General features: G+C 40.4%; 1 protein-coding gene across 4 annotated transcripts in view; it reads right to left on the bottom strand.

Annotated features, from left to right (window-relative positions):
- Positions 1-14843, bottom strand: part of EFCAB6 (EF-hand calcium binding domain 6) — a 474908-nt gene that overhangs the window by 105987 nt on the left and 354078 nt on the right. For all 4 annotated transcript variants that reach the window (XR_004540188.1, XM_033953069.1, XM_033953071.1 and 1 more), the window contains exons 23-24: positions 11027-11182; positions 10061-10253 (exon numbers count right to left, since the gene is read on the bottom strand). Coding sequence is in view for 3 of the 4 variants with exons in the window: in XM_033953069.1 (XP_033808960.1) it covers positions 10061-10253; positions 11027-11182 (349 nt within the window). In the remaining variant the exon portion in view is untranslated. The remainder of the gene's footprint in view (positions 1-10060; positions 10254-11026; positions 11183-14843) is intronic.

Here is a 14843-nt window from a genome sequence, read left to right as displayed (position 1 = left end):
AATGGAAAAAGAATTTTAGTGGGAGAAGTGTAACAGTCTGGAACTAGGGCCAGTTTTAGACATGCTGGGGCCCAGTGCAAATAAGGAGAGGACCCCTGATCCCTTCATTTTCCTGCCCCCTCCCCCCAATGCCATTATTATCACACACAACACACAGACCTTTCCCAAATACAGAACAAGGGATCACAAATAAAAATAGAAACTGAACTGGGAACCCCAAGAAATTAAACTCAGCAAGTTTGACAACAGATATGCACTTCTTTTTTACTGATCCTGGCCCAAGCCCCTCCCAAATTAGCCACTTCCTTTGCTGTGACTGGTTTTCATAAAGGGACATCTTTAAGGAACAGTATGACTATCCATGGCTCCAACCACAGTTGCCAAATACTTCTGTTACCAGCAGAAGAGCATATAAAAGGGCTTTGTGGTCACATATGCAGAAGAGAGAGAGAGAGCTTCTTTTCAAATACAGGCAAAAAATTAACCTGAAATCCCAAGAAGCCAGACTGCATGCAGCACAAATATCAGAAAAACAGAAAGAAACATGTTTCCTCCCATATGGTGCAAAATAAAGACAGCAAATGTAAATTCTGAAACTGAACATATGCCAAACACTAAAATGAAAATAAAATGATTTTTTTCTACCTTAGTGGGCTGGTGACTTTGTTGGTCCCAGTCTCTAATTCTGGCTCTCTGTTTCCAGGGCCTCCTGTCCATTTGTCACTTCTTTACTTTCCTCCTTTCTTCTTCACTTCTTGCCCTATGTCCATCTTTGACACTGATCTTTCAGATTCAGCTTTGTCAATTCTAGTTTTCCATCTGTTACCTTCACCCAATTCATGTGTATCCTCCCTTCCCCTCTCATCCATGTGTGGTGAGTATCCTCCTTCTCGCTTTCTTTCCATTTCCCTCCATCTGTCAGGACTGGTTAAAGCCAGATTCTCTGGATCTGCTCTATACCTTCTACAATTGGGGGTCTGTAACGGATCCGGCTTTTACTTATGTGCTGCCTTGAATCCTCTGCTGTCTTGGATATGGGACTCCAACTTGCCCTGTTCTGCCCATGATCCTGTGATTCATCAGTCAGATCCTGTGGCTGCCCTGGATTCTCTGCTGCCTCGGTCTGTCCCAGATCCAGTGGCTGTTTCTCTACCCTGATCTGCTCTGCTTCGGCAGGGCTTACCTTTCCAAGAGCCTCATGATTTTTTTTTTTAAGTTGGATCCCGGGGTCTTCTTTGGATCTAACTTTTCAGCAATAAAGTTGGATACATAGATCCAACTTTAATATTAAAACCAAAATCATAAAGGTGGCTACGACAGACACAGAATCTGGGACAGATTGCGGCAGCAGTAGATCTGGGGAAAGCAGGACAAGAAGGAACCCCATGTCAGAAACAGAGGACCCAGAAGCAGAGGACCCAGAGCGGTGCAAAAACAAAAGCCAGGTCCTCTGCCAATTTGACTGTATCCTAGAGAAGGTGGATTCAGCAGATCTGGATATCCAACTTTTGCCTGTTTTCTCCATCTAGATGCATCTTTTCTCCTCTCTTCCCTTCCTCTCCATCCATGTGCATGACCTCTCTCTATTTCCTTCCATTCCAATTTATCCATGTGCATATCTTCCCTTTCTCTTCAGACCCTCTTTCCTTCCCTCCACCCATGTTCATTTCCACCTTTTTTCTTCCCTTTCTCTCCATCCCATATGCAGCATAACCCCCCTCTCCTTCTCCTCCACCTAAGTCCAGCATTTCTCCTCTTTCCTGCCCTACTCCCTCCCCTCTCACCCACCCATCCAGTTTTACCAAGGAGATAGAGCAACTTTTAAACTGAGATGTGGGGGAAAGCCGATAGTCACCCAGGAGCGGAAGGTTCGGTGTGAGATATCCTTGGAGGATACTATTGAAACAGGATATTTAGGGAGACCTGGTAGAAAGGTTCCAATAATGGTGAAAGAAAACCAGGAGGGTTTAAGAGGAAGGCAGAGTAAAAGACTCAAATCTTCCCTGTCTTCTCAGCAGCCCGTAGTTGCAAAGAAAAACCACAATTTGAAGTGTCGGTATGCAAATACTAGAAACCTAAAAAATAAAATAGGAGAGAGTATATAGCACTGAATGATGAGATAGATATAATAGGCAGCTCGGAGATCTGGTGGAAGGAGGACAATCAATGGGACACTGTTACCTGGATACAAATGATATCACAAGGATAGAGTAGATAAAATTGGAGGGGGGGGAGGTTGCGCTATTTGTTAAAGAGGGAATTGAATCAAATAAAATAAACATTCTGCATGGCATAGATAGCAGTGTGGGATCCTTATTGATAGAAATTCCATGTGTGAAGGGAAGGAATATAAAGGTTGTGGTTTATACTACCGTCCCCCAGGACAAAATGAGCAGATAGATGAAGAAATGTTTTCAGAGATTAGGAAAGCTGGAGAAATGGGCAACACTATAATAATGGGTGATTTCAATTATCCCAACATTGACTGGTTAAATGTTACATCGGGGAGTGCTAGGGAGGTAAATGTCTGCTTCTTGGAGCAACTTGTCTGGGAACCAACAAGAGGGGGTGCTATCTTAGATTTGGGCCTTAGTGGAATGCAAGACATAGTACAGGAGTTAACTGTATTGGGTCTGCTGGGAAAAAGTGATCATAACGTGATCAAATTTGAGCTGATACCAGGAGTAACGTTGCATAAGAAATCTACTGTAGGGGAGCTTAATTTTCAAAAGGGCGACTATGATAAAATGAGGAAAATGGTTAAAAAGAAGTTAAAGGGATTGGTTGCAAAGGTTAGGATGGTAAACCAGGTGTATATGATATTTAAAAATACCTTAGTGGATGCTCAGACCAGATGTATTCCATGTATCAGCAAAAATAGAAAGAAGAGGAAACGAGAGCCAGCGTGGTTAAAATATGAAGTGAAACAGGGTATCAGAGCCAAAAAAACAGCCTTTAAAGAATGGAAAAAAAAGATCTGAATGATAGAAAATAAGAAGAAACATAAGCACTGGCAAGTTAGATGCAAAACATTGATAAAGACAGCTAAGAAAGAATGTGAAGAGAAACTTGCAAAAGAGGCAAAAACTCATAGCAATTTTTTTAGGTACATCAGAAGCACAAAACCTGTGTGAGAATCTGTGGGACCGTTGGATGATCAAGGAGCAAAAGGGGCACTCAGGGAGGATAAGACCCTTTGTTGCTTCGGTCTTTACAGAAGAAGATGTAAGAAATCTAACTGAACCAGAAATGGTTTTCAAGGGTGATGATGTGGAGGAACTGAAAGAAATCTCAGTGAATCTATAAGATGTACTGAGCCAAATCGACAAGTTAAAAAGTGATAAATCACCAGGACTGGATGGTATGCATCCCAGGGTATTAAAAGAACTCAAAAATGAAATTGCTGACCTGGTGTTAGTGATCTGTAACCTATTTCTAAAATCATCTGTAGTACCTGAAGATTGGAGGGTGGCCAATGTTATGCCAATTTTTAAAAATGGCTCCAGAGGAGATCGGGGAAATTACAGACCGGTAAGCTTGACTACAGTGCCAGGTAAAATGGTGGAAACAATTGTAAAAAATAAAATTGTGGAACATGTAGACAAACATGATTTAATGAGACAGAGTCAGCATGGGTTTAGCAGATGGAGATCTTGCCTCACAAATTTGCTTGACTTCTTTGAAGGTGTGAATAAACATGTGGATAAAGGTGAGCCGGTTGATATACTATATCTAGATTTTCAGAAAGCTTTTTGATAGAGTTCCTCACGAGAGGCTCCTGAGAAAATTAAAGTGTCATGGGATAGGTTGCAAAGTTCAGTTGTGGATTAGGAATTGGTTATCAGATAGAAAACAAAGGGTAGAGAGTAAACAGTGGAGTGCTGCAGGGATCTTTACTGGGACCGGTGCTATTTAACTTATTTATAAATTATCTTGAAATTGGAATGACGAGTGAGGTGATTAAATTTGCAGATGACGCTAAACTGTTCAAAGTTGTTAAAACGCATGCGAATTGTGAAAAATTGCAGGCGGAACTTAGTAAATTGGAAGACTGGGCATCCAAATGGCAGATGTAATTTAATGTGGAGAAATGCAAAGTGATGCACACTGGGAAGAAAAACCTGAATCACAGTTACCAGATGCTAGCGTCCACCTTGGGGATTAGCGCCCAAGAAAAGGATCTGGGTGTCATTGTAGACAATACGATGAAATCTTCCACCCAATATGTTGTGGTGGTGGCCAAAAAAGCAAATAGGATGCTAAAAATTGTTTAAAAAGGGATGGTTAACAAGACTAAGAATGTTATAATGAACCTGTATCGCTCCATGGTGTGACCTCATCTGGAGTATTGCTTTCAATTCTGGTCTTCTTATCTCAAGAAAGATATAGTGGCACTAGAAAAGGTTCAAATAAGAGCGACCAAGATGGTAAAGCGGATGGAACTCCTTTCGTATGAAGAAAGACTAAAAAGGTTAGGGCTCTTCAGCTTGGAAAAGAGATGGCTGAGGGGAGATATGAATGAAGTCTACAAAATCCTGAAATAGAATGGTTACAAGTGGATAGATATTTCACTCTGTCAAAAATTACAAAGACTAGGGTAGACTCAATGAAGTTACAGGGAAATATTTTTAAAACCAATTGGAGGAAATTTTTTTTCACTCAGAGAATAGTTAAGCTCTGGAACGTGTTGCCAGAGAATGTGGTAAGAGCGGACAGCATAGCTGGTTTTAAGAAAGGTTTGAAGAAGTTCCTGGAGGAAAAATCCATAGGCTGTTATTGAGAAAGACACAGGGGAAACCACTGCTTGCCCTGTATCAGTAGCATGGAATATTGCTACACCTTGGGTTTTGGCCAGATACTGGTGACCTGGATTGGCCACCATGGGAATGGGCTACTGGGCTTGATGGACCATTGGTCTGACCCAGTGAGGCTATTCTTATGTTCTTAAGTGCATATCTTCCCTTTTTCTTAAATTCCCCTTCCCTCCCCCTTCTTCCATATGCATTTCCTCCTCTTTTCATCTCTTCCTCTCTATCCCATATGTAGCATTTTCCCTCTCTCCTTCTCCTCCATGTCCAGCATTTCTCGCAACCCATCCAGCTTTACCAAATCTCTCCCTCAGTCTAACATCGCCGCCTCTCTCCTCCCCCCCCCCCCCCCGGCAAGTCTACAATTTCTCCTCTAACGTTCCTCCTTCTGCCACCCTACTGCTTCTTGACCTGGAGTCCAGAGTCCACACAAGGCTCAGCACCAGCACTAACTTCATCAACGAAGAGCCTTTGAGTTCACGTGCTAGGGAAGGCCCTGTCGGTTTCACCCACTTTGGGGGCAGTACCAACAGGGCCTCATAAGCAGATAGACTCAAAGGCTCTATGTCAGTTAAGCTAACATCAGTCTTGTATAGTCTCTGAGGCAGGCAGCAGGAGGGCAACAGAAGGCAAGAGCTGGAATGGTTAAAAGGTGAAGTGAAAGAGGCTATTAGCGCCAAAAGAACATCCTTTAAAGAATGAAAAATGGATCCAAATGAGAAAATAAGGAGTGACATAAGCACTAGATAGTTAGATGCAAAGCAGTAATAAAGAAAGCCCAAAAAATACCCCTCCCTCCTTTACAAAATTGTAGCGCAGTTTTTAGCACCGGCCATGGTAGTAATATCTCCGACGCTCATAGGAATTCTATGAGCATTGGAGCTGTTACCACCACGACAGCGTTACAAACCACACTACAGTTTTGTAAAAAGGGGTAGGGGAGGGGGAAATAAGAAGAGAAACTTGCCAAAGAGTCAAACACTCAAAGTAACAACTTTTTCAGGTACATCAGAAGCAGAAAACCTGTGAGGGAATCCATGGCACATTTGGATGATCAAAGAGCAAAATGAATGAATTCTTTGCTTTGGTCTTTACAGAGGAATATGAAAGAGATTTACCTGAAATGGAAATGATTTTCAAAAGGTGATGATGTGGGGGAATTGCCAGAGGGGATGGTTACATTGGTTAGTGGTTTAAGAAAGGTTTGGACAAGTTCCTGGAGGAAAAGTCCATAGCCTGCTATTGAGACAGACATGGGGGATGCCACTGCTTGCTCTAGATCGGTAGCATGGAATGTTGCTATTAATTTGGTTTCTGCCAGGTACTGTTACCTGGATTTGGACACTGTTAGAAACAGAAGACTGGGCAAGATGGACCACTGATCTGACCCAGTATGACTGTTCTTATGTTCTTGAGGCACATAGTGCTAGAGTTCTGAAATAACTGAAATAAATCAGAACAGGCTCACTGAATATAGGCCGACTTCCATAGAAGATGTTGGTAGTCCATAAAAAAGCTGCTTTTTTTAAAAACAGGAGCTTACGCCAAAGAAGGCACCCTTACTCAACTGAACCCCAGGCATTAAAATGGGTCAGGAGAACAAACCGAGGTTCCTCAAACAACTAAAACACAGCTGAGAAGCTGGATCAGGAGAACAAGCCAATTAGACACCCCAAACCACTCTATGAATTGGTGCTGAAGGCAATGGTGCTGGGGTCGCTTGATAACAGTAATTATAGCATGATCAGATTTGATATAATCTCTGGAATAAGTTCACACACGAAATCTAATATAATTGCATTTAAACTTTAAAAAAGGAGACTATGATAACATGAGGAGAAAGATAAAAAGAAACAGGAGCAGCTGCAAAAGTCAAAAATTTATAACATTATACCATCCTGGAAGCCCAAACTAGATATGTTCCATGTATTAAAAAAGGAAGAAGGAAGATCAAACAGCAGCTGGCATGGTTAATGAGTGAGGTGAAGGAAGTTATTAGAGTTAAGAGAACCCTTCAAAACTGGAAGAAGGAGCTGACTGAAAATAATTGAAAACAGCACAAAGAATGGCAAGGCGCTAATAAGGAAAACAAAGAGAGACCTTGAAAAGAAGATTGTGCTAGAAGCAAAAACACAAACTAAAACCTTTTTAGGTATATTAAAAGCAAGAAGCTGGGAAGAGAATCAGTTGGATCACTAGACCAGTGGTTCCCAACCCTGTCCTGGAGGAACACCAGGCCAATTGGGTTTTCAGGCTAGCCCTAATGAATATGCATGAAGCAAATTTGCATGCCTATCACTTCCATCATATGCAAATCTCTCTCATGCATATTCATTAGGGCTAGCCTGAAAACCCAATTGGCCTGGTGTTCCTCCAGGACAGGGTTGGGAATCACTGCACTAGACAACTGAGGGATAAAAGGGGCTCTCAGGGGAAAACAAGACCACAGCAGAGAGATTAAATTAATTCTTTGCTTTGATCGTCACCAAGGAAGATGTGGGGGAGTTACCGGTGCCAGAAATAGTATTCAGTTCTGATGAATCAGAGAAATTCAAACAAATCTCTGTAGCACACTAAAGATGTAATGGGTCAATTTGACAAACTTAACAATAGCAAATCACCTGGAACGGATGATATACATTCCAGAGTGCTGATAGAATTGAAAAATGAACTTGCAGAGCTATTGTTAGCAATTTGTAACTTTTCTTTAAAATCTAGCATAATACCGGAAGACTGGAGGGGCCAATGTGATGCCGATTTTTAAAAAGGTTCCAGAGGTGATCTGGGAAATTATAGACTAGTGAGTCTGACGTTGGTGCCGGGCAAAATGGTAGAGATTATTACAAAGAACAAAATGATAGAAAGCATATATAAGTATGGATTAATGAGAGAAAGTCAACATGGATTTAGTCAAGGGAAATCTTGCCTCACCAATCCACTGCATTTCTTTGAAGGGGTGAATGAATATGTGGATAAAAGTGAGCTGGTTGATATTGTGTATTAGGATTTTCAAAAGGCATTAAACAAAGTACCTCATGAAAGACTTCTAAGAAAATTAGAAAGGCATGGGATAGGAGTTAATGTCCTATTATGGATTAAGAACCGAATGAAAGATAGAAAGCAGAGAGTAGGTTTAAATAGTCAATATACTCAATGGAAAAGGTAAATAGTGAAGTTCCCTAGGGGTCTGTGCTGGGACCGCTGCTTTTTAACATATTTATTAGTGATCTAAAGATGGGAATAACTAGTGAGATAATTAAGTTTGCTGATGACAAAGTTGTTCAAAGTGTTAACTCAAAAGAGGATTGTGAAAAATTGCAAGAGGACCTTGTGAGACTGGGAAACTTGACATCAAAATGGCAGATGACGTTTAATATGAGCAAGTTCAAAGTGATGCATGTGGGCAAGAGGAACCCAAACTATAGCTCTGTGATGCAGGGTTCCATGTTAGGAGTCATTGCACAGGAATAGGATCTAAATGTCTTCATTGAGGATACATTGAAATCCTCAGCTCAATGTGTGGTGGCAGCTAAGAAAGCAAATAGAATGTTAGGAATTATCAGGAATGGAAAACAAAGATGAAAATGTTATAATGTCTTTATATCACTCTATGGTACAGCCGCACCTTGAATATTGTGAGCAATTCTGGTTGCTGTATCTCAAGAAAGATACTGAACATTCTATGCTGCATAGTACCCTTAAGGTGTATGTCACAAGAACTAATTTCTTCCTCTTTCTCCATCAGTTGGTAAAGAGACACATCCCATTGGTCTGGACTGGTCTGATAGGGTGCAATGAAAAATATTTTCTGTACCTATTTGTATACCTCTTCAAAATCGTTCAGACTTGCAATAAAATAAAATATTGTAAATTCCAACGTCCATGTTTCCCAATGCAGATGTGGATACTCTATGTGAAATAAGGAATATATATCTGTGATGTTGCCCTAATGAGATTACTCTCGCCACCCTTCCAAACCCTCCTTGCAATTTACAGTATACAGTATGTATTCAGCTTTCCCACATCTGAATGGTTCCTGTTCTGAAACGGCATTTAAACAGCATTTATCTGCTGCCATTTAAACATGGAGATTCTTCTAAAATAAGGTCAGTATTATGGCCTTAACACATGATAATGTGCCTTAAGGGAAAAAGCGCGTATTAAATGCTAAAAGTCCATAGATATATTATGGGCTTTTAGCATTTAGGGCCTGATTCTCTAAAAGTGCGTCCCGATTTTAGGCAGCTGTAGGCGTCCTACAGTTGTCTAATCAGCCAATCAGGATGCACGTTTTTAAAAAAAAATGCTTCCCAGGCAGGCCACCTATATTGAAGGCGAGGCCCGCAAGACACCTAGGCCCTGATTCTGAATAGGACGCCCGGGAGAGGCGTCCTATTCAGAATCGGCCTAAACTAAACCCCGATTCTGTAACCGGCGTCCATGTTACAGACGCAGGTTAGAGAATCGGATTAGATTAGACACGGCCCGCTACACTTATCGCGGCAAGGGATCTCTCTGCCGCTATAAGTATAGCGGGCCGTGGCCCCCTGACCAGGAGGGTGCCCAAACCCTCTGCCCGAAGACGCACCCCCCCGACACTACCGACCGCCCCCCCGACACTACCGATCTCCCCCCCCCCCGGACAATATCGATAGCTGGCAGGAGGGTGCCCAATCCCTCCTGCCCGAAGACGCACCCCCCTCCCCAGTGCTAACAACCCCCAAACCTCCACTCCACCAAACCTGTTCTTAGATGGGTCTTGCACGTCTTGAGCCGGCAGGCACGCCTCGTCGAAATGAAGCGGGCCCGCCCCTTCCCGGCCCATCCCGCCGAAGCCTAAGGCCTGATTGGCCCAGGCTCTAGAAGTGCCTAAGTTGTGCACAGATCAGGTGTGTTCTATAAACAGTGCACCTACCTTTTAGGAATGCCCACAAACTGCTCATACATCTCACTTGGCCACTCCCCCTTTTGAAATCCACACACTAGAATTTATGTGTACCACTTTATAGAATATACTTAGAAAATTTTATGTGTAAATTTTAATTTGTGCTAATTAGTGCCAATAATTGCTTGTTAATTGGCAATTAGCATAGATTGGATTGTTAAACAATTATGCTATGTATTAACTATAAGTAAAAACATAAGAACTAATATCTATAATACCAATACTCTTAAACAGTTTTGCCCTATTTTATTTTGGATAGATTTTAGTATTCTTATGAAAATAAAATAAATGGGTGCATGAAATATACCTTGCATAACAGATCATAGGAACATGTTACAGCTTCCTTGAGTTTAATGAGGGCTTTTTCTGGACTAAGCATCTGACAATTTTGAATGAGTATATCTTCTTTCCTTTCACCAAATTTAGATGTTTTGCCATCATCAATCACTCTCAAAAAATCAAAATAAGGAAGTTTGCCATCATCTACTTTGATTCCGAGCCTAAAAAAACATGAAAATTTACAATGATAAAAATATGTTTCAAATTCATATGACCTAAAAGGAAATCAAATTCATATTTTTATAAAGTATTATTTATAAGAGAATATATAGCTTCTGAAAATATTAACCACTCTATATTTTTCATAATGGTAAAATTTAAGACTGTATTACATGTCAGAATATATTTATTTGTACATTTATCATATTTAGAGTTCAACAAGTTCTATTCACTTTAACTTAGAAGAAGAGTAAAATGAAATGACTTACCTGTAATAGGGTTTCTCCATAGATAGCCAAGTTAAATCAGGCCCAAAACGTAGATGAGTTTATCTCACGGTGCTGAGGCAGAATAGCTTCTCTTAAGAGTTCAGAATTAGCTTTAAAACACTTTTGAGCATGTGCTGTTGTTTTTGCATGTTGCAGACCCTGAGCTGAGCAGGTACCTTAGTTCATTAATGTGCTTGTTGTGACTTGACACATGTAACCAATGCATTAAAACTGTCCATTTCTTAATGTATTTTAGAACAAGCTCCATGTTGGCAGATCCTGTAATAAAATACTAGTGGAATCTGAACATCCCAACCTGAATGTCTCAATTCCAATTTGTATATCCTTTCTAAAGGGCCTCTCTTTATATATAAACAAAAGTAAAGTTGCTTTGTGATAAAATACAAAATTTGTGCTTTAAAGAATGTCAGATGGATACAATATTTTAGTTCATTTATACTTTTAAAAAACTCTTCCAGTTCAATAAATTATAGCACAATCAGTACCTGAATAGCAGACTGATGAATTGTTTCTTATCAAAATGATAATTATAATGTAGAAGCATTTTATGTAGTTCTTCTACTGTTATGAAACCATCTCTATTCTTATCCATCTTGGCGAAGGATTTGCTGAAGTCCTGAAAATAATCCTTGAATTTGTCGCTGAAAAGGGCAGATAGAAATGATTGTCAAATTATAGGCAGATTAAAAAAATTGTTAATCTATCAATAATGTGAATACTTCTACTGAAATATCATGTCATTAAAATCATTTTACATGCAGGACAACGAACAAGCACACAAATTAAACTCAAAATAGGTTTATGATTTTAGAGAACAAGTGCAGGAGCAGTGAAAACCAAATAGATAGTTAGAAATTATTCAATCTATTGTGCTTGCCATGTTAACCATTTGAATATATAATAAGGACAAAAATATGATACTATCATGATTTGCAAAGTGTGTACCAGATGTTGCTAGAGTTGTAGGAAGACATGTTGAGAAGACAGTCCTTGCTCCTTGGAGTGCACAGTCTAAGACAGACAGCACAGATAAAAAATAGGTAAAAAATTGAGAGGTCCTTTTCAAAAGCTGTGGTAAGCACTACTACCAGTATTTCTATAGTGCTACTAGACATTCACAGCACTGTACATCAAAACATAGAAGAGATAGTCCCTACTCAAAAGAGCTTACAATCTAGTCAAGACAGACAAACTGGACAAGAAAGTGCATTAAATACACTGTGATCAGGTGAGGGAATTACAGAGGGAATGATAAGACAGATATTTGTTGCTTTGAAGGTGGGTTGGAGTTTGGAATTGAAAGCATCTTCAAAGAAGTGAGCTTTGAGTCTGGATTTGAATACTGTCAGAGATGGAGCTTGACGAATCAAGTCAGGCAGTTTATTCCAGGAATCCCCAGAGAATAACAAGATTCTAGAATCCCAAAGAGTAGCAACATTCCGTACAGAATCAAAAAGAACAGCAAGATTCCGGATTCTCTTCTTTATTAATTTCCAGGTACTTTAGTTAGATTGTGAGCCTTCGGGACAGTAAGGGAATTTTTTAAGTACCTTCTTACTTCTCATTTATAATCTTAATGTATATTTTCTTCAAACCGCTTAGAACCTAACGGATGTAGCGGTATATAAGAAATAAATTACATTACATTACATATGGTACAGCAAGGTAGAAGGGGCAAAGTCTGGAATTGGATGTAGAGGAGAAGAGTACAGATAAGAGACTTATCTGAGCAGCGAAGTGCTCGGGGGAGTGGGGGAGGGGAGAGATGAGGGATGCTGTGGAACATGTAGACAAACATGATTTAATGAGGCAGAATCAGCATGGGTTCAGCTGAGGGAGGTCTTGCCTCATCAATTTGCTTGAATTCTTTGAAGGTGTGAATAAACAGGTGGATAAAGGCGAGCCAGTTGATGTAGGGCAGTGTTTCTCAACTTCTTCAAGCCAACTACCCCCTAAGTCTAACATATATCAATTGAGTACCCCACCCAAGTTCTGCCCCTGATACCACCCCCATAATAGTACTAATTGTAATGCAATTTTTTCTATTTATTTTTCATATACAGTACACACAATATCTTATTAACAATACATAACCACAAAATTAAAAAACACAAAGCACACTGTACGCAGAGAAAATGTTAATTATTTATATATGGTAATTTTTTCAAAGAGGTCAAGGCAGATGACTTTAAAATATGCAATGTCATCTCAGGAACAACTAAAAAAAAATAGACAAATATAGTGCAAAATGTAGACAGCAGATATAAATTCTCAAAACTGGCACACAGGTTGATATAAAACACCTATCGTACTGACTCCGGAGTAGATGTAACAGAATGTGGTCATGGAAAGAAGACAGGAAGAACTATTGATCAATTCAGATGAAATTCTGAGATGGTGTTTGGGAGGGACTTGGGGGTGAGTATGAAGGACCACCCTGCCATGGTAAAAAGTTGTGTAAGACGGATCTGACACAAGTGCTTGAAGTTCACTGACTTGACATGCAGAAGTGAGAGAGATGAGGAACACTACTTTTCAGGTGAGGAGTTTGAGAGATTAAGTTGAAAGTGGCTCAAAAGGAGGCTGTATTAGAGTAGAGAGCACAACACTGATATCCCAAGCAACTGGAGAAGGCCTATGGAGATTTGGTATGGAAAAGACCTTTCATAAAACTGGAAACTATAGGATATACAAATAGTGGTTTGTTATGCAGAAAGGTATGAAATGCTGTAATAGCATAGAGATGAACTCTGACTGAAGTAATGTTGAGACCAGAGTCAGAAAGATACAAAACAGACTCCAGAACCAATAGAATTGGACAAGTGGCTGGATTCAATGAGTTGAGACTACACCAGGCAGAGAAGCGAGTACATTTAAAGTGACAGCAGCATTGTGTAGAAGGTTTTCTAGATGGCTAATACTGGTGCGAAGAATGTGGAAGTATCTATTGACTGGGAGAGAGATACCATACTGTGAGTTCTAAGGAACAGACTGAGATGAAGTAGGGATCCTTTGTTCTGTGTCAGCAAGGTTGGAAAGATTTGAACATGCTCCCTTATTGCATGAGGAGAAGGAACCAGGGTTGTCAGGGCCACCGAGGTGCTATGAGTATCAGGCTGGCTTTTTCTTGGCAAAGTTTGAGTAGAGTTTTCCCAATTAGAGGAATCAAAGGGAAAGCATATATGAAGTTTCCTTGCCTGTCGAGAAGAAAGGTGTACAACTCTAGACAGAGTAGAGTGTCAATTCTGGAACAGAAGACCAGAAGTTTTTGGTTTTATGGGGAAGTAAAAAGATCTAACGTAAAACCGTTGAGTGATGGTAATAGAAGTCTGTTTAACCTGTCTGCTATGACATTCTGCTTTCCTGCGAGATAAACAGTTTTTGAAACACATTGCAAGGAATTGCCCAGGACCAAATTTTCATCGCTTCTTGACATAGATGATGAGACCCCGTGTCTTCCTGTTTGTTCTTGTAGTACATGACTACCTGGTTGTCTTTTCAAATGAGAATAACCTGATTGAGGAGACAATCCTGGAATGTGCAGAGAGCATTACGGATTTCTTGACGCTCAAGGAGATTGATGTGGAGAGTTTGTTCTCAAGGATTCCAGCTGCTCTGAGTATGGAGGCTGTCGAGGTGGAAGTATGGAAGAATCTGAGTATAGAAGAATCAGTCATTAACATCTTTTGATGTGGTGGAGAGTGGAAGAGGAGGCCTCTGGATAGATTGGCCAATGATAAGCACTGAGAAGATTGGTGAAGTGCTGAGGTCACATATCCATTGAGATAGTGCATCTGTAGCCTGAGACCATTGGTTTGAGAGTGCCCACTAAAGATCTCTGAGATGTAGGCGAGCAAACAGAGTCATGTGATCTGTAGATGCCATATGGCCTAGGAGACATAGCATCTGACACGCAGTAATGTGATAGAGATGAGACTTTCAGGTAGATCTGGATCAGAGTGTCGAGGCTTGTCTGTGGTAAAAAGGCAGAAGTCTGAATTAGGTATAGAAGTGCCCCAATGACCTCAAGAGTTTGGGTGGTTCGCAGATGGACTTCTTGGAAGTTGATTGTAAATCCCAGAAGTTCTAATAGCTGTACTGTGGCATTCATGTCATGGTGAGCTTGGTGAGGTGTTGAGCCAGTCATCCAGGTAAGGGAACACATAGAAACTGCAAGAGCATAGAATTGCAGCTACTACTAAGCATTTCATGAACACTCTGGGTATAGAAGCTAGTACAAGTGGAAATACTTTGTTTTGAAAGTGGTATGTTCCTGCTCTAAAACGGAGATATTTCTTGTGG

Source organism: Geotrypetes seraphini, chromosome 7, assembly GCF_902459505.1.
Source record: "Geotrypetes seraphini chromosome 7, aGeoSer1.1, whole genome shotgun sequence".
NCBI classification, from domain to species: domain Eukaryota; kingdom Metazoa; phylum Chordata; class Amphibia; order Gymnophiona; family Dermophiidae; genus Geotrypetes; species Geotrypetes seraphini.
Note: the sequence above shows the minus strand (reverse complement) of the source record. Positions and strands in the feature narration are given on the sequence as shown.